Source organism: Buceros rhinoceros, unplaced genomic scaffold, assembly GCF_000710305.1.
Source record: "Buceros rhinoceros silvestris isolate BGI_N320 unplaced genomic scaffold, ASM71030v1 scaffold23191, whole genome shotgun sequence".
In the NCBI taxonomy this organism is placed as follows: domain Eukaryota; kingdom Metazoa; phylum Chordata; class Aves; order Bucerotiformes; family Bucerotidae; genus Buceros; species Buceros rhinoceros.
In genome coordinates, this window is record NW_010392909.1 from 4,895 (window position 1) to 31,892 (window position 26,998).

General features: G+C 38.7%; 1 protein-coding gene across 1 annotated transcript in view; it reads right to left on the minus strand.

Moving 5' to 3' along the window:
- Positions 1-1,382: 1,382 nt before the first annotated feature.
- The window catches only part of THSD4 (thrombospondin, type I, domain containing 4), a 74,831-nt gene continuing 49,215 nt past the window's right edge, over positions 1,383-26,998 (minus strand). Inside the window, exons 6-14 of the mRNA XM_010144675.1 lie at positions 26,562-26,658; positions 25,429-25,671; positions 22,303-22,432; positions 20,442-20,646; positions 18,195-18,368; positions 8,533-8,706; positions 5,782-5,961; positions 2,860-3,004; positions 1,383-1,783 (exon numbers count right to left, since the gene is read on the minus strand). Of these exons, the coding sequence (XP_010142977.1) occupies positions 1,641-1,783; positions 2,860-3,004; positions 5,782-5,961; positions 8,533-8,706; positions 18,195-18,368; positions 20,442-20,646; positions 22,303-22,432; positions 25,429-25,671; positions 26,562-26,658 (1,491 nt within the window). The 3' untranslated portion in view covers positions 1,383-1,640. The remainder of the gene's footprint in view (positions 1,784-2,859; positions 3,005-5,781; positions 5,962-8,532; positions 8,707-18,194; positions 18,369-20,441; positions 20,647-22,302; positions 22,433-25,428; positions 25,672-26,561; positions 26,659-26,998) is intronic.

Genomic DNA, 26,998 nt, shown 5'->3' on the forward strand with positions numbered 1-26,998 from the left:
CCTTTGCCTTCCAATGTCCCACTCTCTTCTATGCCCTCTCCACCGAAGCAGTACGAAGAAAAGAGTACACGATGAGGGTCAAACACGGCTCTTCACGCGTTAACCACTGCTATATCACATCACTGGGAGTGACTTAACACAGACTATTAAAACCGTTTTACGACTCAGACCAGGCACCTTAGAAATAGGTGCATAGTGGGACATCACTAATTTACAAGCAATATGCTGTAATAAACAGCTGAATAATCAAAGGTGTTTATCTTTTCCCTCAGCCTTTTTTACATATTTGAAAGACCTCTCAGGTAAAGGCTAGAGAATGTGCAGATAATGCAAAAACTTTTGGCTGCTGCATAGCATATTCTATTTGCTTTTAGCAAGTTCCAAGGCTGAGTACAGTACTTGCAGAAATGAAAAATCACCACCTAAATTCAGCTCTAAGTCTGGAGCCATGCTTGAGTAGTAGAAAAGGAGCAACACAAATAGATCTGCGGGATGAAACATTTGACTAAAAAAGACAAGTATGTTGTAATAACTGGTCAAAACCTGAAGAATGTCAATAGCTAAGGTCTCCTTTTCCAGATTCTCAGCTATTACACTCACACAGCTGCCTGATACCAAGGGTAACAGACTACTATAAAGCACGGAGGCCTGCAGCCTTTGGTGGTTGTTTCAGAAACTGGTGACATACCCAGACTAGGTCTGGACAAAGTACTTTGGTATGGTAGTTGTCTAGCAATAGTGCAGAGACAAGACATTAGATAGCAGTTCACTGAAATAACTCCCCTGCAGGAAACAGACCTTGCCCATGGAAACATCACTTTAATACCAGCGAAGGCTCTCCACCTTTCTGGTAGATGTGTCTCCCTGACAGCCGCAGTTGTTAAAGGGCTAGACACTAGTGGCACTCTGGTAGGTGATGCATTTTAAAATCCACAGAGAATTGGAAAAGCGTAACCTCAAGAGTTTATGAATTAAATATAAAGGCACTTTTTGGCAGTTAAGTGTGTGTGTGTATATATATGTATTTGCTGCCTGAGGACAGGAAGTTAGTTAGAAATACAACTGAGATAGTTTAACAGTGACTCTAATTTATTAGGAATGGACTGAAGTAATTAAAAATATACGTTAGAGTGCTAAGAAACAGATGATAAATGGGTCTTCAAGGGTCTGACTCTTTGTCAAGTAATTTTTCTCATGTGCAAGTTTCATTGATTTAGTCATTTAATTTAAGGCAGTCCAAAATACCAAGTAAGAGTAAGCACTCAGAAAATAACGCAGCAGCTGCATCCATACTGGGCAAATCTCTCCAGTAATTGCCTGTGATTGATTTACTTTTCATTAATTTCACAATACTAAGGCTGGTATGTTCTTTAAATAATTATCTGATGAGTAGGTGCAAAGAATAGTATCATTAAAAATTAATGCTTTAAAAAGATGATGGTTTTACAACAAACATTTTAAAAAAGATAACTGCACAGTAAGTGTAACTGAACAGGAGTGAGATTTAACCATAATCTTGATGTACTCAGCAATATAAAAAAAAATCTCTAAGAAGCTAAAACCTGCTGTAGGCAAATCAGTAACACTGTTCAAGCTCCATCCAAAGACCAACATTGCCACTTTGAGTAGAAGAGCATTTGTTATCTACGTCCCAGAAACCCTGACTGTCGGTTTGCCACACGTGTACAGGATGCGCAACAGGCTGTTTTGTAATAGGTGTAGACACAGAGCCGGGCCTGAACCACCACATTGCAATTGTAGTATTTATCTTTGCAGTTCTCATCTGCGGAGAAAAAGAAAGAGTAAAGAAACTGAAGAAAATAGTATTAGAGCAACAAATAAGCAATTCCTTTTCTTTTTACCATGTAAACGCCTTTGAACCTTTATTTAAACATTCATTGTCAGGTTAAAAAAGAAATTATTCAGGATTTTCTACATTTAATATAAAGATACATAAAACTGTGGTAGAATGTACCTATCCCCATTCATACTGTTGTGTTTTTTCTTTTTGGGTGCTTGGGGTGGGGTGTTGTTGCTGTGTTGTTTTTTCTTTTTAAACATAAAATTTGTCTTGAATAAAGGTGATAGGAAATCTCTAGAATTCTTCACTTAAGTACCTGCCCACTTCATATTTAGATGGTCAGGTACTAATCTCTCGTGGCAGTGTACAGATGGCACCAGAATCTGCAAATGTTATTTTCAAGTACTGATGGATCTAAATACTGGAAAATAGTAAACCATCTCCCTCCTTACAAATATTACATATGCTTTAAAATGGCTAGATTAAAAAAGACAAGAGTTGACGTTCTTAATATTCCCCAATTTTCTAAGCTCTTAGGATGTGGTCTGTTCACATTCTGAAGTTTTCCTTTACAACCAACAGAGATGAATGACTAATTCCAATGCCAAATTATGTGTATATTTACTATGTATAAAATTATTTTAACTGCCCTTAACATCTTAGTTCAATGTTACTGGTTCTTACAGAACCTGTTACCAAATACAGTATATCATACATGATCTTCTGTTTGTTTGTTTTAAAGATTCCTCCAAGAGAAACCTTCAAGAATGCAAGGAGGCTGCATAACAACACCCTATAGAAGTACTATTTCCACAGAAGAAAATTTCCCACATTCCAGCAACTTTAAAAGTAAGTCAGTCTCTTACATGTTACAAGGAAAATGTTTTTAATCAGAAATGAAAACCTATTTTAAACCATAGAGAAGAGTGGTATTTTGTGTAAAGACAAAACCTTGAACTTGATAAATAGAAGATACACTAAAACCTCTGCAAGACTATGAAATATTTTCTCCACTAGATGGAGTTCCATAGTTAAAACAGAAACTTCCTCTTCCTTACCTATTTCAGGGATACAATCTTGTGTGTTACATGGTTCTTTCTCTTCAGGTTTAAGCTGTGGATCACACTGAGTACTGGCTGTCATGTCATCTGACAGACATCGTACCTCTCGCACACGAAATCCTCCTTCACAGGATTTGGAACACTGAAACAGAAAAGCTGAAGTTCATGAAGATCATATGAGATGTGCAAATACAGAAAGAAAAATAGGGAACCTTGAAGCCAGGCCCAGGTATCGCTGTAGCCTTTTATTCACTTCACCACTTCTGGTTTTTTTTGTTTTCTGACTATAAAGTCCGTAACATACAGGTGCAATCTCGTTAAAAGTTCAGAAACATTCATGACCACAGGGGGAACAACTGGACAAGTACACATGGTAGACACTGCACAACGAAGAGCACACTAGAATAGTTCTCTTTCAGAATTCATTAGTTAGCTTTTACTTCTCTGATCAGTCTCGTTGTTCTCAGCTTATTCATACCTATCTCCCAAACCTACTCTTTCCACAGCGTTCACATTTCTTACTTTCAGAACTTCCTGCACTGCACTTTACTACTTGACTGCACTGCTCTTTTTCCTCCATTTATAGACAATCAGGAATAATTTTAATTGCCCTTTTCCTAGCGCTCAATTATTTTTGACTTGCAGCACAAGAATTTTACTAAGCATTACAGGTTGCTTTGAATTTCCAAAGGAAGTATTTCTGTGCTCCTTCAAAGTCTGTTATGAAGCCAGAGACTTTTGTACTTGCTTGTCATGGTATTTATAAAGCCAATTATTACACATTTCTGCCCATACTGAAGCAAATCCCCTGTTGACTTCAAGAATTTCGCCTGAGTGAGGTCTTTGAGATTTGGCTCACTGTCCAGTTTGACCTAAATGCTCACAAACTTAATTAAACCTGGGTCATTTATAATGATTAAAACTTTAATAGCCCCAAACTAGTAACAATATTTTCTTTCTCACTTTTTTGGCATAATTAATTCTTTTCCTAACACTGCAAAACCGATTTATCTCAATTGTAAAATCAGATATTGTAGCAAACTATTCTCAGTAATATACTCTTAAATTGCTCTTTCATCTTCCTTTCCCCACTTTGGAAGAGACTTCACCCTGTGGCGACAGTAATAGAACACTCGTGGTTTTTTATATAATTACTCTTGTTATATGTCTGCGTAGAATATTGTAATTATCCCACATCCAACAATCAGAGCTTCATGTCTGCAGAGGTCTCAAGCACTTAGAGTGGAACCAAGACAGAATTTAGATGTTACAGACATGTAACATGGACGAAATCCAACAATCTGTGCTAGCAGCCATTTAACCTCCATGACAGAGGTTGCACCATTTATCCTAGGTCATATAAAAAGTCTGCTGAAGATAGGAACTGGACAGTTTCAAAACCTCGCCCGGGGGCTTTGAACCAGCTGTTCTGCTCACAGCTAACCCCATAATTCTTTCTCCTCAGGTCTAACAGTAAGAAATACCACTCACTCTGCTGCAATATCAGCAGGAGAATTTAAAAACACTTAGAATATGATCTTGTAAAATCTCAGCTAGCGTATGGCTTTGTTCCTGCAGTGAAGATGGTCACAAAGGACACAAAGCCTTCAACTCTTAGGGTTTTTTTACACACCACTTCTTAGTAGGCAGGCACTTAAACAGTAACGGGATCTCTAAATACCTATTGGATTCTGAGTCTTAGCACCTTGTTTCTTCTGTGCCTGCCAAAGAGAGCATACATTTTCACTTTCAGAAGGAATCTTTCTGCTGCGTTCTATGGATGCAGATGGCTACATATCTGCAGATTCACATCTGACAATGAGTTTGCTAAGGGGAAGTTACTTAATCTAAACTAACAGCTCACTAAAAAATCCAAAAAATTTCCAGCAATGCCAAAGAACATTCTTGGATCTACATGGCTTTATTATGAGCCTAACTTGGATGTTGTTTTCAAATAAATATCTATACCTGCAATTAAGGAAGAAAAAAAAAAAGATTCCCTTCAGCTGGTTTATTTTGTTAAAACCATTCTACCTTCTTTTCTGCTTTCTAATGCTGTCAGTAGGCCAGTCAAATAATTGAGCATTTAGTAAAAGGGAAAACCAAAAGAATTTCTCTCATGTAATGTGGATGAGATTTTCAAAGGTTCCTGACTACGTGAACTCAAAGTGAAAGTGTCTGAGGTGCTTCCACATTTCAGAGGTGTCACTCCTGATTTGATTTAAGGCTCAAGGTAACTTACACCCTTGTAAGTTACTGCATTACACAGGGTGTCATCTAAGTAGATTTCACACCATTTTTCATTCTAAGATGACAATGGACTTTCTGATTTTCATTTAGGAGAAAAACGTTGATTTTTTTTCTTTTTTTTTTAATCCAATAAGCTTTGTCAGGTGTAGGAAATGATGGAAACACAGATGAAACCAAAGAATTTTGTGGCACTGGTGAACGTAGCTGGCCCACTTCCAGGGGAATGATTACGCATGAAGCTCCACAGTAAGCTTCCTCTCAGTAAAGTTCTAAGAATCACAGTGAAGAGCTTACAGTAATATATTATGGTAAAATTTTTTTTCAAAACTGAATACATCCCTCATTCTTTATTAAATGCTCCTTCATTTTAATGAAACTAGAAGTCTGAAAAGAATGTCTTAGTGCACTACATAGTCCCATTAAGGGGCAAACGAACTTCATAAAACAGTAAGATTCTTGGAAGAAGACAGCAGTGATGAAAAGCCAACTATGCAGTGTCTCCTTCTGGACAAGATACTTCTTAACCTTCCTTTCTTTTAGTATGATTCCTGTTCAAGATCAAGTCTATTTCATGATCAACAGTTTTATCCAAATGGTGTTCCCTGGCAATATAAAAGGAAAAAAGATTTGTCAAACAGAACTAGACATAGAAAAGCATGACAGACTTACTGTGCTCCATTCTGTATGAAACCACTTAGATCCACAGGGTTTGAGGTAGCAGGATTGCTGGCTGGGAGGTTTTTCCAAATATGAACATTCATAGGGGTTCAAAACATCAAAATTACCTTCAGTTTTCCTAACACAAATGACTTCTCTCTGTTGAGTTCCACTGCCACATTCAGTAGAGCACTGTATCAGAGAACACAAAAAGTGAGGAATTTGTTATTCTACTTAAGTCCTTTCAACTTGTTCCCAGAGTAACATGCTCCTCCACATTGTTTCTGAAATAATACAACGCACACACACACATATACTTTCATTTTAAATTAATAGTCAAACAGAAAGACTTGTGAAGTTTTGCTTACTCCCTATTCTTGGATATATACCTAATGTTAGACACTAACATCCAAAATTCATTTCCTTACTTTTATATGTTATTTCCTCAGTAAAATAAACTTACTGTATCTTTCCTTCCATCATATGTATGACTTGAAAAGAAAGGAAAAGGGTAAAGTATTCCTTAAGTTCCTGAGGTAGGGTTTTTACGTCTCAGAACCAGAATAGTAGCCTAGATAAACCTTAGGTTACCATGGTCACACAGCGTCCGGTCACTGTACTGTGACTATTCTACACGGTAACACAGACTAAAACCGTATTTCTAATTAGTTTTATGAAGAAGACAATGTATGACAGAGCTTCTGGGCAAATCTAAAAGTGTAGTTTTACCTGTAGCTACAAAAAGAAACTGGTATTTGTTTTTCTAATTAGAAGTGTAACTTACTTTCTCCATAAACAACGTTACTGCTTCTTGCTGAAGCAGGACTGTATGCACTGCACTGAACATCTGAGGGTTATAAGGTTAGAGCACACTTTTGCAGCTTTACAAATCCCCACTTTCTGTGTGGTTTTTAGAAAATGCCTTGATCTGCCAGGGTGTTCTTTTCATGTTTGCAAGTAACAACGTGATGCAGTGTTGGTTCCAGTTCTGAAGAGCAAATTTGACTCACATGGACTCTTACTGCCCATTTAAAGGTTAAATACACACACAGTACTGTTCCTGGCACTTGTAAAAAGGCTTTTAGAAGATGATTCCAGCAATATATTGGTTTCTACACTGCATAAAGGACAATGATTTTCAAAGGCTTTTTCTAGCCTAAACCAATCAAATGTTATTAAAAGCGGGGATTTTGTTTGTATTTTGGATAGAATTTATGACTCCTCTACCAGATAACCACAAAAACCTTGAGCTGAATGAATAACCTTGAGATGAACATACCCAAATAAATTCTACAGAAAATAACCTAACTGCACTTTTTTTTAACGGTGAACATCTCCATCCCTGCTCTCCTTTAATGCTTCCTCCAAAAGACAGTATCTTAACATTCAGCCGCAGCTCTAGCAGAGTACAATACGGGTGGGGATTCGCCAGTACTCCCTCCAGCGCTGGTCTACTGACTCTCCTTTCATTTTGGTATTCAGAAGTCAGGACTTGGCTGATAGATCGTCAGACACTTCTTTCAAATAACATACAGCAAAGACTTTGTACCCCTGGTATGCATCTAACAATTCAAACCCATGCAAAGAAAGAAGGTGAATTAGCTTAAAAGAACAGGAAGTAATAAAGGACAGAAACTTTCTTATTCAGAACAGAATGAGGAGAGTTAGGATGACTTTATTGAAGGTTCTCTCTGTGGTAGCAAGAATGGAGTGCATGGAGTGGTGTAAGTAACAAGGCCCAGATTTTTAGAACTACAGCTAAGTATGTTTTAAATCTGAATTTGTTTTTACTTTTATACAACACAAATAATTATCACTTACACATGAATGCATTAGCATAGTGGTAGCCCTGTAATCTCCATCTCAGCTGTACCAGTCTAATTGCCAACTCCTTATCACCTGGAAGGATCTTGGAATCTGAAACGCAGGGAGTTAACAGCACAGCCAAGAGACTTTTCCCTAACAACCTGATGAAGTGCTGATGCCAGCAGTCCAAAAGGCTTTCTAGGCTATGTGAGAGCCTACACAAAGTGACATAAATATCTGGGCTCCACTTGGCAGCTTCTGAAATGCCTTTGTTCCTCACAGCAGAAATGTTTATTGAGAACGAAAAGGACTACTGAGATATTGATAAATGGAAGAAATTACCCTGAGGAAGGAGCATCAGGATATGGGCCACTAACCAAATTTTTTCTTTTCACCTGTTACTGTGAACTTCAGCACAACAGCAGTGATGCTAACTTTTTGGTTTAGCCATTGTCTGTTTTATTTATCTTCTGGAAATTCCCTATACCTTCACACACACACACACACACACACACACACACACACACACACACACACACACACACACACACACACACACACACACACACACACACACATATACATATATACGTCCCTGCAAGTATGCCTGATCCTAAAGGCTCTGCTTTAGAAGGCGCAAATGTGTTGCTTTAGGGTTCACCTGAATACACTAAGCATCTTTCTGTTTTCTTTCATTTTAAAATACACTGGGTCAGTAGATGAGAAATAAAACTAAGGTTCAGAAGAAGAAAAGAACAAAATCTTATTTTCAAAGTAAAAATGCAGCAGGTGCTGAAAAATACTGTACATCAACTCAGCAAAATACAGGGAAAAAATCCAAATGTTCTACAGATATGTAGAAATACGTTATGGCACACATCTTCATTGCAGAAAAACACATTTTAAAACTTAAACCACCAGCAGAACACAAACACGTGTGTTGGGTGTAGAGCTTACCTGTGTCCATCCCCCAGCAAACCACTCCACTCTACCAGCACAGGGTCCATTATTACAGGGAGTGGTTTCAGAGGGTCTGTTATTGCCACAGCCTTCCAGAGGCAAACTGCTGACATGATTTGTCATACAAACCACTGAACGTGTACGGACGCCGTCACCACATTCTGCAGAACACTGCGGAGCAAAAGACAGAACACTTTCAGAACAGTCCGACCTCCAGACTAGACCACAGAACAGGAAGAAGCAACAATCACGAAAAGTAAATGAATTTATGCAAAGTCAATTATTTTTACTTTTAATTCAGCTGTAGGAAGTTATCTTACAGTTTCATACTTCCAAATACACTACAAGAAGTACCTGTCCTTTACAGTCACAAATGAGAGAAACTGAGGGATTAGGGAAGAAAGAAATCTATATTTTATAGCTTTTTATACTTTTCCTTCTTCCTTTCAGTGTCACCTTACACATCTTTTTGCATACCAATTAATAGATCTATGCAGCTTTTCAGACAGCAGTTGTATTTTATCCTTTGAACTGTTCTGTGAGTTTCTCCTCTGACCATTCGAGCTGTCAGCCACGTAAACTCTTCCCCTGGTTAAAAGGATGAGGCTAGGAAGACTCTGCGGACTGTGGCATTGGCAGTAAAATGACTGCACAGGGCATCCTGGATCTCTTCCATTTAATGACATGTCAGAGTATAAGAACACAATAAAGTAGGAAAATCTAAAATGTTTTGGCAGGTGTCAAAAGGTTCAAGTAAATCCTCAGAGAGTAACTGAAACTACCACTAATTATTGCCCCACCTGTTTCAACTGTTAATTGTTAATTAGTTTTAGCAGAAGAGGGGGCCATAGAATTTTATGTAAATTCAACGTTGCTTTCTAAGTATATGACCTCCCAGTAACTAACATTCTCCATTCTTGACTTTTCACTGCTAAATTCTGAAAGTTCATAAGAAACAGTGGTGTGCAGATTCATATATCACACATTCAGATAGAGTATGCACGTCATCCATAAATCATACGGGGTAAATTTCATTAATGCCTTTACAGTTTGGTCATTCATCTGCTTCAGTGGAAACATCTCCAATATTCCACTGTTCTGGGCAGCATCAAACTACCGACATTTAAAAACCAGAAACATGTCAGGGAAATAATCCATTCTTGTGTTGCACTGCTTTGGTTTTTTTTTTTTTTTAATTCTCTCTTAATCTTCCCTTTCTTTCATTTTCTTCTAAAATGCATTTGGCATTTCGTGTCTAGACCATTCAGATAAAGGAAAACCCAAGTGCAGCTCACTGAAAGATAGTATAGAACTGAATTTACAGTTACAAACAATAGCATTACACATGCAAAGAAAACACATTGAAGTACGTAGCATACGGGAGAAAAAGATGGATTTTAACGCACCATGCAATTACGTAGGAAAAATTGTGTGTTGCTTCCACAATGAACAGTACTTTCTTGTGAATGAGCGTAACTCTGTACTCGAACACTTTTTACAATTTTATCGAATAAATGTAAGGATGATTCAAAGCACTGGTAACAAGACATAGAGTTGACCACTGGCTTGATTTGGCTCCTGTAGGTAATAATGGAAGGGTTCGCATCCAGTGAACAACCACAGAACAGCAGATGCCATGAGGGCACCACTATTAATAACAGGATTAACCAACACAGTCATTCGTCTTCTCAAGAGAGAGACCAATGACTGAATGTACAATTGGTTGCAAACTACTCTTCACTCATTTGCACCGAAGAACACCAGTTATTTGTGTGAAACATGTAGTCATGTTACATTTATTACACAGATACAGTATAGAAAAACGTTTTTACTATCAGCAAGTTTCTTTCTTGGTTTCTTTCACAAGATGTTCAAATGGGAGGCCAAAGCTTTACTGAAATGGAATCCTTAGAAAACTGACACCCCCACCCCACTCCCCAGATTCAACTTTTTACAAGTAATTTTTTTAACAAAAAAAATACTGGAATAATCAGAAATTCAGAATTTAAAGAGGTACTTATGTACTCTCCAGGAATAAGAAAAAATTGCTCATAGTTTGGAATGGTTTCCACAAGATCGAATAATTAAGCTTCTCTTACATGATGCCTGTAAATAACATAAACCTTTTTTTGTTGGTGGAGCACAGCAAAATGTTCCCCTTCACACAGATATGTAAAATACCCTTATCCCTTCAGCAAACCAGATATGATGGCTAAGGAGATCTTTTCGAAGTAAACTAGCAAAATCTTGCAAATACAAAAATGATGTAAATTGTGCTAGCAGTGAACATTTCCTTGTTTATGTATACTAAAGCTAAACTAAATAGTCTACTCACAGGTAAACCGACTGTTTAACTGAGCCCCATAAGCTGGCTACCATTCAAACCCACTGTACAGAAATAAATTTTGCAGCTGTTCGTATTTCATCCTCGGCAAGAATGTTCAGTTTCATTGTGCATAGAGAACTATGCATATACTCTGCAAATACTTTTCTTATTTTTAAGTAATTTTCATTTGACAATCTAATTTGCTTTTCTGCTTTGCAAACCAGAGCTGGGAACAAGTTTAGTCTATAAAGTCATCCAGAAAATCTCCACAGCCTTATGTTTTAAATGATTATGCATGAACTTGGCTTATATATCACATAACAAAGGAAATACCAAATGGGAAGGTATAGGGTTGTCCCACCCTCTGCTGCAAGATTTTACTACAGATTAACTACCCTCAAAAGATTTACAAAGCAAACTTAAACATGAATGTTTCTGCATTAAGTATTTGGGTTTTCATGGGTTTTTTTCTTCCTTTCAGTAAAAATCTTCCATGTGAAAGCCATAATTTCCAAAGCCCAAGGCAGGGAGCAGCGAGTGTTTGGATAACGAATCCTCTCCCTTTGGTTTTCACAATTGACACACCCACCACTTCAGATTTTGTGCCATTGACTTGTTGCATTAATATAGTAACTGCCTGAACCTAACGTTGTATGACATGAGGAACTTTCACAAGCTGCAACTCCTCTGTTCTGGTCCTATTATTAAAGGTATTTTGTTTCACTGCCTTGTTTTAACTGGCAGAAATTCCTCAGAAACCTTAGTCTGTGGAACACCCTCCCTACTTTTAAGGAGTCTGCCATTTCTCCTCTTCCTGAGGTCCTTCTCTCAGGAGTTCCGTTTCAGAAACTTTCCATTCCTATTAAAAACTAAAAATAAAAAACCACCCCTAATCCAGTGTTCTGATAGAAACAGAAAACAACTGTAACAGCAGGCCAGGAAAATAAGGGTAGTTCCTACAAACTTGGAAAAATGCAAGTGGAAGCTTGAATTTTTGCCACAGCCACAGGGCACCATACAGCTAAAACCCCCTTTTAACAGTGCCAGTTCTCTTTCACTAATGTGCCAGCCCTACTCATTACCCTCCACTGGGGCAACGGACCACAGGAAAGAGGCAACAGGAAACCTACCAGAACTCGAGAGTCCTTTCACCCACATCTCAGTATCACTGCTAGCCTTAATTACATTTTAAAAAAACAACCAATGCAGTTCTAGTAAAACATCCCCATTTGTGCAAGATTTCTGTCTACCACACTTTAACCTTCATCATCTTTATTATTCCCCACAATATAGTAAAGTTTTTTATGACTCATCCTCCTGATGTTACGCTACTGCAAAAAATAAAAAAGTTCTGTGTTCGAAATACATTTATGAAACTCCTTAGCCTTACTTGACCTATTCTGAGAAAATCCCTTTCAGAGGGGATTTTAGAAGGATTATGTAACCTTTGCTTTCCCAATAATAAACTAAGAATTGTATTTCAGAAGCTCACTTCTGCCACAGTTCCAAGACTGGGGGCAGATTTTCAAAGTACATAAAACAGTTGAGAGCAGCCTTGAGTTCTTAAAAGAAAAAAAACCACTACCCCCAACTCCCCCACACCTCCCAAAAAAGGGGAAAAAAGATGGGGGGCGGGGTGGGGGGGTAGTCAGAGATACTCTTATGTATTGCCAAAACACTTTCTGATACCTGGATTGAAATTATTTCCCATTAGAGTGCACCTAGGTATGCAGCAGGAGCTGTACCAGAAGTCAAACTGTCCCTGTATTCAGGCTATGAGATCCACAATAACCTTCCAAGGTTAAAAAGTTTTGAAACGTGGTCTTACAATTTTTGGACATGTTGCTTCTACGCACGCACTGTTACTTTCTTTACACGTAGCTGGCAGCGCTGTGGGTACTTACCAATGCTCTGCCTCTGAAGTAAGAAGGGAAGAGCCTTCTGCACTACTCTGGCTCATGCAATAAACGCCCCTTGAGAGCTGTGAGGCCTTTTCAGGGCCTGAGTGCACCCATACACCTTACCGGCCCTGACCAGCCTCACCTGGGGACTCCCCTCACACCCTTGCCCATGCCCCAGAGCCTCCATTTAACCTCAGCCCTGGTCCATCAGTCCCTGCCTGAGCTGTTATCAGCCACGGCTGGGGCACAGGCCTCGTTGATCCTTCACCCTTGGACTCAGCAACCAGCTTGACCCTGACTCTGCCTCTTTATCCCAGAGCTGCTGCAGGATCAGTGGGCTGTGTTCATCTTGGCTACTGTCACTGCCTCTGAGCTGTGGATTGACCTTGGACCTGCCTCATCACCATGACCTTGCCTGATAATCTGGACTCGTGATTGCTCCTGCCTGCCACCTTTGAGACTGCCCTGCTGACCTAACTGGGATACTGTGGGCCTTATCTGGCAAGGCTCCTCCCTGCCACGCAGACTTTTGTATGCCGATTTTCATCTAAAGCAGCTGAATTGTGGCAAAAAGAAAACAGTTCTAGTGAAGAAAACAGAAATCTCTGTAAGTCTTGGCCACCCTTCTATCAAAGTCTCCATCAAAACTCTTCTGGCTACATGTTTCATAGCAAATCATGAAGTGAATTACATATTTATACATAAAGAATGCAAAATTTCTATTTCCATATGATTTCCACATGAAATCAATGGAAAGGAGTATTTTGTCTTGCTTTCATTATACACTGAAAACAAACAAACAGTGATAATAAAAAATAACTAAACGCCTGCACAAGCTCCATGGTGGTCTCTTTTCCTTTGGTTGGTTCTCCCCCGCCAGGATCCAGGAGATTTTACATGAGCTATCCAGATTTAAATAAAAAACAGTGAAAGAAGAGCGTGAGCTACACTATTCATTGGTGGTTCCGCATCTGGCTGGTTAACGAACCCACTTGTACCTATTAGGTAATGCTGTAGGATTGTGAGGGATAAAGTGTTGATTTTTACAAAGCAAACTACAGTTCTCTAATGGAAGATTTTACAGAAGCATCACTGTTACTCCCTTTAATGAAAAGTGAGATCTAGAGTACGCGTTTAATCTGTTTTGATTTTGTTCCCTGAAGTGCAGCATTTTTTCTTTCTTCCCAAGATTTTATTTTGGCCTCAGAATCTCATTAACATCTAAGAATTGTTTGTATTTTGGCTTCTTTTCTAAGTATGCTCTAAACATAAAATGAGAAACAAATGAACAGAGGAGATGGCAATGAGGAATAAAAAAATGCAGAAGGGGAATGCTCCAGTTAGCTGGAAGCAAACACTGGTGAGTCTCCCATTGCCGTGAGTCAGGAGAATGCAGTTTCTTGCTTCTGATCCATAGGAGAAGTAAACTTTCCATCAACTAGAGCTGTCAGAGATCAGTCATGGGAAATGTTTGCAAGCATCTCGTCTGACTTCGTTGTTAAGTTCAGTAAGGTTCACCAGCTTTACTGATTAATGGATGCAGTTCGGTGGAACTCTCCTGTTTTAATGCAGTATGACATCTTAAGAGAATTACGAGACAGGAAGCCATCTTTCTACAAATGCACATAAAAATATCACAGAAGTTTGTCCAGACTCTCTATACGCAAAAGAGGTTAAAGATCATGTAGGAGACAAAAGCCATGAAACGTAAGTAAATTCTCCCATTTATACTGAAAATAGAGCAGTAAATGTAAAGACAGGCACATACAAAGGAAGCGCAGTCTCACTTTGCTGCTAGAGACTCTTAGCCTGCAATCTTTCCCATTGAAATGAGCAAACATTGCTGTTTCTCTCAGGATTGAGCCTGGAGAATATCAGAATATGATGTTTAGATCTACTTCAAAGTCAAATAACACAGCATATACTTTTCAGAAAATAAGGTTTTCTTAAGGCTGAATTGCTTTCCTTCCTCCTTCCTTTACATGTTCCACCAGCGCGCGCATGGTAGCCATACAACCCATAAACCTGGCAGTTAACTGTGTGTGTGCAACATACATATAACAGACTCTGATACCTGTTCATCAAAATAACTCACATCAAGAACTGTATTGTTTTAGGAACATGGAGGTTTTTATAGTGACTTAGGATTAATTATATGTATAAAGAATCAGTCTGTGCAGAAACTGAATCCAAAAAGGTCAAGGCCATGGAAGGAAACAGGTGGGCCATAAAACAAACATATGCTGTGGCAAAAAAGATGGGAGAACATGGTGAGAAGGCAGCCAAGTGTTATTTATGGAGTAAAGCTACATACAGCCCACCCTGAGAAGGAGACACAACTCCTGCACAAAACTCTGTGTACTCTGCAGGTTTTTAAGCACACGTATGCTGTATTGCAGAAGTTGTATTTAGGAAATTTAATGATATAACCTTCCAATTCAGAACCACAGAAACTATTAATGCAAATGAAGGCAACTAGTATGCTTTTGCATCAGTTAAAACTTTGCAAGGTCTCAGTAAAATAGGAAAACCCAATCCTAAATTCCACCAATTTTAAATTAAATCCTGTCCTTTTCTTAAAACTGAGATATGACTATTCATCTCTTTCTCTCCCTGTGTTAAAGAATACCCTTCTCAAAATCTGCACAAACATATATCAGTTACCAAATCCTGAAATTTCAAAGACAATTGTAATTTTTATGTTACTGTCCTGTTTCTTGATGTTTCCCTAATTAACCAAGGCTATACTTGGTTATGTCCCATGCATCACATAAATCCGGACATGGAAGTTTGGTATCTCCCTTGCTGAAAGAGAAAGTACGAGCCTGACTGATCTCTGACAGGCCTCTGGAAATCTCTGCTTGCTACATGTGGAACAGTACACGTGAAGCGTTTGCAAAACAGGTTTGGAAAAGTACAGGCCAGGTCTTCTCTTATGGCTGCAACCAAGTTTGAACTCGACCATTTCAAACTTCCAGTGTTCTCGAAAGTTATGATAAGTTCTTTTACCTCTTATTTCTAGCCATGGCTGAAATGTCAAAATACAAAGGGAAAGACTGTTCTGTGCTATTTTCCAGCTGGGACTTGAAGTAGGCATGTAATAAAGTTCACAAAGAAGGTCTGTTCTTGTGAGAGTTCCACCACAGTTTTGTGGACTCAAGAGGTTTGAACAAGCTTTCTTTAAGCATTTGAACTTTTGGCTGCTTATCTGAACCATTTGTGGCTGCCCATCGCTGATCTACGCTTATTGCTGAAGTGTGGCTTGGCTTAAAGTACTTTTTAAAGAATTGTTTGGGGAAATTACACATGCAAAGTCCATACACCTGGGAATGCCCATTTCCTTTCCATGACAGAATTCTCCTCTTTCAACAGAAACACACTCCTCTACAAAGAAAGAGAGGCTTCTGATCCTTAAGCAAAAATCCCTTGAAAGGCACAATAAGGAGGCTAATGGCCAAAGACCTGACTACTCCTATATTTCACTGACTTCCACTTGGAATCACTCGCACTAAACGTCTCTGAACATCCGAGTTATAAGGTATGCGTAAACCTTCGAAGATTCTGCACATTCTAACCTGAATCTACTGTTTTTCCAAAAAATAAGCTGTTCTTCCATTCTCTGTGTGACTCAAACTCCAAACCCACTGCTGGCAGAAGGGATGGTGAACAATGCCAACTACAGTAGCAAGCATTTGGAAGAAATTAATTTGTACACTTATATAAGCTGAGAAGGTAACAAAATCCATTCTTTACTCTCTGACCTTAAAATGTTTGTGGTAAGTAAAACTCAAACATTTTCCACATTACCTGCTTCACTTTTATGTCTCATTTAATACATATAAATAGGTATAATAACATTCTACATTCATAACCTTCGGCTACAAAAATTACTTCTAATTCTGCAGAGGACAAAATATCAATGCAGAATAATGAAGAAAATATTGATGCTAGAGTATACACTGGAATGTATGGTTTTTATGTGGTGGAACTGCACTAGCTAGTAGTAGTTGGCCAGCTCTTTCAAGAAAGATGTCTTTGAGGGTATAATCCATTTTGCTCTTTCACTTGTAAAATACCACTTTAATAGCACTGAACAAAGAACAGCTCTACAAGCTAAAAAAAAAAAAAAAAAAAAAAAAAAAAAAAAAAAAAAAAAAAAAAAAAAAAAAAAAAAAAAAAAAAAAAAAAAAAAAAAAAAAAAAAAAAAAGCACTGTCATTTCCCCTACAGCAAAACCTTTGCCATGTGCAATACCTATACTTTACCTGGCAACTTTCTATGCAAGAGCATACACTGAGTGAGTAACAACTAGTTCAAATGACAGCAACAAAGATTTTTAGTACTTTTTTTTTTCTTTATAAAATCTGAGTTGTCTGGAGGCTGAAAATTTTGCACACCTTTAATTGTGGCAAGAGTCTGATCAGCCTTTTTAAAACGATGTGATATGCCAGGTACCTGTCCTACCTGTGAAGTTTCTGCTTCTTCTCTGCATCTAAAACATATGGAAAATCTTCTGAGTATCAAAACTAATGCATAACCTATGAGCCACACCCTCCTAGCTTTCAGAGATACTACCACAAAATGATCTCAATAATGATTCTGTTAAGTTATGAATGTAATCTTACAGATTAAATGATAAATTGTATTATTTGCCTGCCAAAGCAACCAGTGGAACAAATGGGAGATACAGTCAGGATTGTTACAGACTGAAGGCTCAGTTTGTCTACAGATGCAATTGGTATGCAGGCATTCACAAGAGGGGCCAAAATACCAGGCTCTCTTAGCCCATGTTTGTAAGCCTCTTAACGAGAGCATATACATATCACTACTGAACAACATCTCTGAGCCCAATCATGAATCAAGGTAAATCACCACTGTTTTCACGGCTTTCATGAAGAGAATCTGACTCACTGGAATAAAAAAAATATACCTCCATGTTCACAAGGTACAAAAGCCTGAATCAACCTTGCCCGAGTTTATGAAGTTGTCCCCCTCTTTTCACAGCTATAGGACAATTGTTTTACGGCTTTAACTTAAACCCAGACATTAGGCCTCAAATCTCCATCCCTTAAAAAAACAGCAGGGAAACTTTTAAACTCTGAATCTTGAGACTCACGGCAAAGCAAGGCAGAATAATAAATCTCAGCACACTCAATATTTTGGGAAGTTCAGACACAGAGCCAATTCTAAAACCAGATGTTTGGCCACGTACCCACACGCTTGCCCTTCCTATGCATTCTTGTATCTAACACAAACTCAAGATGCTCGTGGCATCATCATTTTTTTGTTTGATCTTGCCTGTTTAACAGATCAAGGATAAACATGGAAAAGAAGATCACTCCTTTTGTGACTGTACAGATGCGTATTTTTAAATTCAGATGCACCTTAGTTGCTTTAGGAATTTGGCAGCACAAAGATAATAAGAAGCCTTACCCTGTCACTCCACTCTGTAAGAAACCAGCTCTTAGCACAGGGACCCATGTCGCAGTTCTCAATATCATTTGGCCGCAGCTTCATGTTACATTCCTCATCATCAACAACGTCTCCAAGATTGCTGACGCATTTCACATCTCGGGTTCTCTGCCCCACTCCACAAGGCACTGAACACTGTGACAAAAGGGAGGTTGCATCAGGACTCCATGCAAGAACCGTAGTGGTTTATCAGAGAGCTGGGAACATACAGATGATTCATTCCTGCCAAAACATCCACAGAACTACTCTAGATTGCTAGGAACTGGGAGTAAAATCACATTATAGTTTAAAATCATATTCTCAGTCTGTAGTATTCTACAGCATATTATAAGGACACATTTGGAAAACATAAAATTAAACGCCATCTTCAACAGGCCATGCTGCATCTTATCACAATGAACTGCTGGTATTTCAACAGCAGGCTGACAAATTCTGCATAAGTTTGGTCTTGACCTATAAGCAGATATGAAGCAAGAGAAACGCAGAAACGTGTCTCCTGAATCCCTCTGAAGGCCGCCTTCTCTTGCTCTCTTCTGCAACCTCAGAGAATGCTGACAGCTACTGACATCTCTGCCTGATGATGTGAAGCACCCAGATCATGAAGCAAGATGAGAACACAATTTTCTGCTGTGTACGTATGAAACGTTTTGATGAGTCCCTGTAGACACTCTCGAATTAAAGGGGAAAATCTCTGAGAATTTGGAGATGAAACACTGCAGTACTTGCACACAAGGGTAGCTAGCAGAGCTTCTAAAGGCAGCCTCATTGCTTTTTCCTTGCTTTCAAATGCTTAATCATGTCTACTAAATTTACACGTCAAAGTTATTTATCATGCAAAATATATTTCCTACAGCAAGACAGCTCATAGACTTCATCTTCAGACTGCAGCTATTTCTACAACTACTCACTCTGCAATGCTGGCTAAAACCCAGACTAGGTGTGTGAGGTCATTAAATAGCAAAATACTAATAAAAACAAATACCCCATTCCTTCTGGCATAAAGGGGACAATTTGTCCAGAGTTACTCTTCTACTCCGCTGATTCCAAATGAAAAATTACTACAACGCCACTTTTTCTAATCAGATTTAGACCAAAGTCTTTGACATTTGTGTGTCAGAAAAAAATAGTAAGCACCTTAAAATCTTAAGATGGACTTCCTTTTAAGATCATAGACCTGTCTCCAAAGTGAAAACCTAACTGTACTTCAGTAAGCACAAACACAAATAAATATCCTACTGAAACCAGTTTGCACATTCAATTGCTCTTTTTTTTATGATTGATCTTCCTCATGCCTAGAACTTCAATTTTGCTTCCACGAGGAAATTAATCACAGAATTTTATTAGAATTCTGCTTATGTTCAAACAGCTACAATTTCTAAAGCATTTATTAAGCTTGATTCACCATATGCAATAAACCTCTAAAGGCTCTGTACACTGAAATCCTTCTCAAAATTAATACACAAAACCAGTTTCCCTTTCTCATCATCAACCCAGTAAAAAAATCAAAACTTCAATTTTACTGTCCTGTAACTGCAAAAGGATTTTAATTCATCATGAATAAAGAATTAACCAACCAATGCATTTTTACATTCGCATGTCTATTTATCAGGAATATATCAACACATCACAGAAACTTCATGACTAGTGAGTTAACAATGCCACCATCGGCCTCAGAAATCAAGCACTGAGGGAGTTAATTCACATTGGCTTTTCTGTGGGGAAGACCCACTATAAAGCCACCCGAAGCCTGCTGCGTGACTCTTCAGTCTCGGCATGGTGTCAAACCAGCTACAGTAGCAGCGACTACTGACTCTATCCTTAATGCATATGTAAGGTTAAATAACTCGTGGAACTATAACCTGCATGCCATGAGAAAGAGCAGTAACTTCGCCACCATAGCCAAACCTATCAGGACTCTCCCAACTCTACCTCATACAGTATTTTAAAAAGAAGCATTGCTCAGAAAGCTCGTGTATGTCTGCACACACACATCTGCGTGTTCTGTATTATTCAATCACTTTTTCAGCTTCTTTCTGTTTACAATCATAATCAAGCAGGGTTTTCTTGAACTAAGATTCACATATTTCTAAGGCTTTTCACATTCCTCTTCCCTGTTTTAAACAAAAATTTCATGTTTGATTAGTGATACCTGCAGGAAAATTCTTTCTTTCTGGGTTTTTGTGCTCTTCATTACTCAAAAATACTTACTGAAGTCCATTCCGTCCTAATCTGCCATTCACTGCAGATCTTCAGCTGGCAAGTGCTGGTTGTCTCTGGTTTCTCCAGGTGATGACAGCGGTATTGCTGAACTGTCAATGTACGATTGGCATACATTTGCCGGCATAAGATCTGTCGATGCTGCATACCAAGGCCGCATGTTTTGCTGCACTCAGACCACTCCCCTATATCCCAGCTAAAGGGGAGAAAAAAAAAAAAAGACACTTTTTTTCATTAAAGACTTCTTTAATACTAATCTTAACAGAACTTGAATGACATTGTTCTGATGCTGGTAAAGAATTTTATAAAGTAACACTTAAGCCTCTGCTTGCATAACTTCATCCTTTATGAAGACAGTAATATATGCTTGTAAGCAATCTGCCTGTAGTGGCTGATAATAATAAGCACACGTACAGACTGCACAAGTCTTTCAAGACATAATACTCTTGGTTTTTTAAAGAATCTATCTGTAATACATATTATTGCTGTAATGAATGACAATTTTCCAACAATTTTAGATGTTGCATAAAATTTTTCTGCAGCAAAGGCTCTAAAAAGGACAATACCACAAAAATCACATAATGCATCCAGGCATTTCATTCATCGGTAAAACTGAACTACCAAATGATAAGCAATGAAGAAATTTAATTTTAGAGATGAAAAAAATCCCTAGTCATATTCTTCTTATTCCAAGATTTCACTGTATTTATTTAATCACTTTTGTATCAAACAAGTAATTTTCCTCTTCCAGTTTTCATTTCAAGCACAAAGACATCCAGAAGTAAGGCAAGTATCTGAACAGATATTTTATTTCAGAAGTCTTGTGGAAGCAACTGAAATCTCTGTTCTTTTTATTAAGAATTTACATATATTTGTTTATATTCTTGATATTATCTTGTGTAAACAAATAATGCTGAATTATTTTAAGCTGGTAGAAAGAGAAAGGTGAGAGAAATGCATGGTGAGAGAAGACATCTCCAAGTAAACAGCTCCAGAAGTTCACGAGTATGTAATACGCACTAGGAAATGGCTTGTCAGGCATATCCAACACTGCAGCAGCACTGACACCACTAGAAGCTTTGTGGGATAATGAGTGGCCCCTTGCTGCTCAGAAGAGAACTGAAGAATGTAACCATAAAAGGGATGGAAAATACAGCTGCTGACCTGAAATAAAAGTTGCTGTAATGGCAACTGGATTCAACCCTTTTCTGTTCTCGGTATACACCCTGGATGCCTTTTTTTTTTTTTTTTTTGACCAGTTAAAAGACGTTGCTTAGCCAATTGTAAGTCATAGTCTCCTGATGGCAAGTGTCTTTTCAGAAGGAAATCACACATGAGCTGGTTGTGTTAGTGTGCTGGAAACAAGAACTATCACTTCAGAATCCAGTCTTCAAGCTGAAGAACTACTTAATTCCAGAAAAGAGAAATAGTGTTTGTGAGGGGCCTTTGTGAGCACTATCAGCCTCATCTTTAGACAGGACACCACGGAACAAACAGTTGGGTACTACAGCACACTGATCCAGAGCGGAGTGATAACCTACAGAGCCTGTCACTTCAAAAAAACCGTACCTATAGAGAGACTATGTATAGTGTGCATGCCTAGACACAAATCCTGAGAAATGACTACACTCACTTGTTGCCAACTTCCATTTTGTCTTCCCTGAATGCTATGGCTCTCTGTGAAGGTGAAGAAGGCACCAACAACTAAGGAAAAAATATCCACTACACTTTCTGACACAAATGCATAGTTCTTAGAAGTTTAAACTAGTTTCCTACTTAGAATAGCCTCTTTCACATACAAAACCTCAGTGACATTGGCTTATTTCACTTGACTTAAATTGTAGTATCTTACAAAGCTGGACACGGGAAGAGGTTGCAGGCCTCCTCTTCTGGAATTGGTTTGGTGCTGCTGTCACAGTAACTCTCAGACACCTCCTCATGAGTGATTCTGTTGACGCAGTGGAAAACTGGGTACTGTGACCCTGAAATGAAGAAGAAAATTATGTGATGCATTAGGAAAGACTGCAGTCATAGCAGTAGCATCCAACATTGATGCAGAAAGGAAAACCATAACAACAGGAAATACAGACTAAGATTTTATCCAAATTTTTCAAATGTGAGAGCTAAATGACATACTGTTTACATTGTAGTATTAAGGGAGGTCCTTAGTACTATAGGAAGTACAGAATGGCATTGTAGGAAAGGCTCGGAAAACATGATCTTTCATCTGTATGAGATCATTATAGTGTAGGGACTACAAACGTTAAGTATTCAGGCAATTAAAAAACGGCAGCCAGGAAGCCACAACACAGGCTTGAGAGGAGGAAAAATTCAGCCTCTGTACTTTAGAGTTAGGTGGTGAGTAAACACATGAGAATATTATCCATTTTACCTCGTTTTTTAAAAGATTTGTAAGATAAAGCTTAGAGGTGCAACATTACTGTAGACCATGGACTCACTAAAAAATCCTACTCTCCATATTTAATACTTAGTCTTTAAATAATTGTCATGCTAGAGCAGAAAGACAAAACTACTAATAGTATTGCAAATTGATTACCAAAGTGATGAAAAAGAACAAGGTGCTAACATGCCAGTTTGTATTTGGTAACTGAAAAGTTGGAGCACGTTAACAAGGTTCCTGACACAGGTAATCAAGGAGCCAAACAGGAAAGGTGTTCTGCTAGACCCGATAAAAACAAGAAGGAAAAATGAGTGAGGTGAAAACCAGGGCAGCTTTGGCTGCAGGGACCATGAAATGGTAGAGTTCAGGATTCTAAGAGGACAGAGCACAGCAAAAAGCAGGACCACAACCCTGAATTTCAGAAGAACAGACCCAAACCTCTTTAGAGATCTGTTCAGAAGAATCCCATGGGATAAAGCCCTAGAGAGAAAAGAGGTGCAGAAGAGTTGGTTGATATTCAAAGACCACGACCTCCAAGCTCAGGAAAGGTGTGTCTTGAATCAAGCAAAGAGGCAGGAGGCCTACAAGGATAAGCAAGGGTTCCTAACTAAACGTAGACATTAATAAGAAGTACAAGAAGTGCAAGCAGGAGCAGGTCATCCTGGAGGAGTACAGAGATGCTGTCTGATTGTGCAGGGACGGGGTTAGGAAAGGCAAGGCTCACCTGGAGTTGAATCTGGCAAGGGATGTGAAAGACAACTCTACAACTATATAAACAGCAAAAGGAAGGCTAGGAAAAATTTTTTAGTTCTTTTTAGAAAGTAGTACAAAAGACTGCTGATTCTCTCCCTCTGCTGTGTTCATGCCATGTAAAGTGGTGGTAGCATCTGGGGTTTTTTCCATGTTACTGTCAAGACAGGAAGAACTGGGGCACAAGTCATCAGTACAACAGCTTCATAGCTATACAACAGCTTTTTCTGCAACATAGACTTGTCTTTTCCTTAGATCAAAATATGTGTCTGCACATTTAAAAAAGCCAAACTGCCATGCTTCTGAGTCAAAGGCACAGAAAACTCAGCTCCACCTTTGTTGGTACTTGTGTTTTAAAGGAGTGTAGAGAAGGCCAGGTAGTAACGGTTAAAGCTTACGTACCTCAAATTTGGGTTTACTAAAGCCTGCACTGTCAGTGACACTGATTTGTGAGATCATTGACAGTACAAGTCTTAGGCCACTGGATTAACGATCAGTTTTCCATTGCTACTTATCCACTTGAACTGCTCTCAAGGTCCAGTTTCTTTTGAATTTAACTTGATCAGAACACGAACACATTCTTCATATTACAGGAAAAGAGATACTAATTTTTGACAGTTCTCTTGTGAAATTTCACGGAGTAAATGCTGAAAGATATCCTTTGAATTCCGTTCTCCTACAATTTTGCTATATTATTTTGGCTCAGATTTCATTAACACCACTGCCAATAGCTACCGTTTGCTAGAAATGGCAAGAACTATATACAAATGTCCATAAGGTCCAAAGGAAATACAACCAAGTCTCCTAGGATGTACAGGAACCCTGGTGTGATCCTGCAGCTACACCATAAATTATCTGATTTGGATACTGAAACTCACCACGTGTATGATAATCCAGACACTCAGTCAGGTGACACTCATTGATTGCTGCTAAATAATAATCAGGAACAACTAAGGATTCTCCCCATATGACTTATACTAAAGACACATGTATTTAAATGCCAACCAAAATAGTTCTGGTTTACATTTCCTTCTTTTCTCCACAAAAAGGCTCATTTCAAAAAGCCTTCTGACTTTTACGGGCTGTTTTCTGGCTCTAACACTTCTGTGTTAATATACTGGGAAGCAATTTTAAATGGTATCAATATTGCTGGATTTTTTTTAGCTCTGCCTGTAGCTATAACATGGACATTCATTTGGCTTTGGACAAAACTTGCAAAGTGTCCTCTCAGACTAGTTAGGAAGCAAATGTTCTCCACATATATGAACTGGTGTCAGTCAGCTGAGTTTCCTCACTGGTACGTCGTTATTTCAAAGCTCTGTGATTTTTAAGGTATGGTTAATGGGTGGCTATGTACAGCGCAAAAGACTTCGCTTTTACTATCACAAAAACTTACTCTTCCAAATAATTGCTTGTAGTATGCCTGAGGGAGTATCTGACAAAGCTGGAGAGGCATAATGGGAGGATAAAGAATGCCAAAGAATGTTGAGGAAAGCAGTTGTGTATCAAGGGTGTGAGAGTGAGCAGCTTGCCACAGAATCCTGAAATATTTCCTTTCAGAGGCTAATGCCATAAATTCCCTTTTAATTTACATAGTTTGTGTTTCTTATTTTTAATTTTGTTGTTTCTACTGATATAAATGTAAGCATGCATAATAGTACTGACATGTCTTTTTGCTTGCAAGATAACAGAAAACACCACAATGCTTTGTGCATACAAGACCAGCTGAATAGTCACACTGCTTCTTCCCTCCATGCTTCTCTTCTACCACGCTGCAACCCTCTTGTGTGTCATCTCTTTTCTGTGCATTGTCTATGAAGCACTTACCTTTCCCACAGGTAGTGGTGCACTCAGTTTTTCCAATCTGTTTCCAGTTGTGTTCTCGGTTTTGTCTTGGTGGTTGCACAGCAGGCACCTGGTTTTCTGGCTGGTGAGAAGGAAATCTTCCTGGCTGAATTACTGGAAAAGTTCCAGCTGACTGTCCCGTGAGACTGTCTGTCTCCCTATGGAAATCCTCATCGTCCTGAGCTGTACTTTCTGGCATTCCTAACTGGCCATTCAAGGGCTCCCCTGATGATGGACAACAACAAAAAAGTAAAAGAATAAGCCTCACTTGCAAATATCAATCTGTGATTTCCACTAATAATCACAACTGGAGCATCATTAAACTTGAAAGCAGCATTAATCTTCTACACAGAGACCTCCTAATAGTGTCATGCAAAGATTGTGTTGTCTTAAGATAACCAAGTCTCAGTCAGCAAAGACATTAAAAACTGAAGAATCTCCAAACACACTGTAGAATTAAGGCACCCAGCGTCAGGATTTCCCAAAGCCTTTCTTTTGTACCATGCTGTGTATTCTGCGCCTCCCTGTGCCACAGCACAGCTGCTCCTCATTACAAACACTGCAAACACACTTAGAAATTTGTCAAGGGAAGTCATGGACATTAAAAGTAGGCCCAAACTCACTTGCAAACTTCCTTCTGTCCTTCAGAACTTTAGACAAGTACACACAGAATATATCCACAGCTCAGCCAGGAGCACAGGCTGTCCAGATTCTAGCTTGGGAAGGCAACAGTTTTGTGTTTGATCCTCTCCGGTTCAGAGAGGAAAGAGAAACTGAGAAGGGTTGTTTTAAATTACCTCAAACTCTGAAGAGAAAAATCATGTTCTATTTCATTTCTGAGGCTTGTTTACAACACTCCAGCACATGCAAAGCCATGGTTAATATTTTAACAACAAAACTGCTACTGAAAGTAGAAATATGTGACCAGATTCCCTGCTACAGTATAAATAATCCCTGTCAGTTTTAATTCACTGAAGTTACCAAATCTACACAGACTTCTCTTTCAACATGAAGTGTGAAATTCTAGGCCAATCCAGCATTTAATGGTATGAATTTCTCCATTAGCTTATCAGGTAACAAAATGAGTTTAATCATAGGAAATAGTGGCATTTTACCTGGCCTCCTGTGAGCAAGCAACTGAGGACTAATGACATTCTCTCCTGGAATGATATACTCATAATGTATACCGGGGTTAGGCTGCTGGTGTATCATCTAAAAAGAAAACCAGCCATATATTCACTTCTTTCACTTGTTACAGTAGTAAGGCTTCAATATGTACTTGACCCAATCAACTATATAACATTATCATTGGTCAGGAAGAAACATTGATTAATTAGTGTCTCAAATCCCAAATACTTGTTTCTGAAAAATAAGAAAATACACCTTACTATGCTTGTAAACTAAGCTAGCTCATGATGGCAGAGAAACTGTTTCTATAAATCTTCCTTGAAATGATGTAAAACCCACATGCTCAGGGCTGGGGTGTGGCTGGGGGTTACAACAGCCACAGCCTCACCTCTCCCCAGCATGGGCCGCAGGGACTCAACCCATG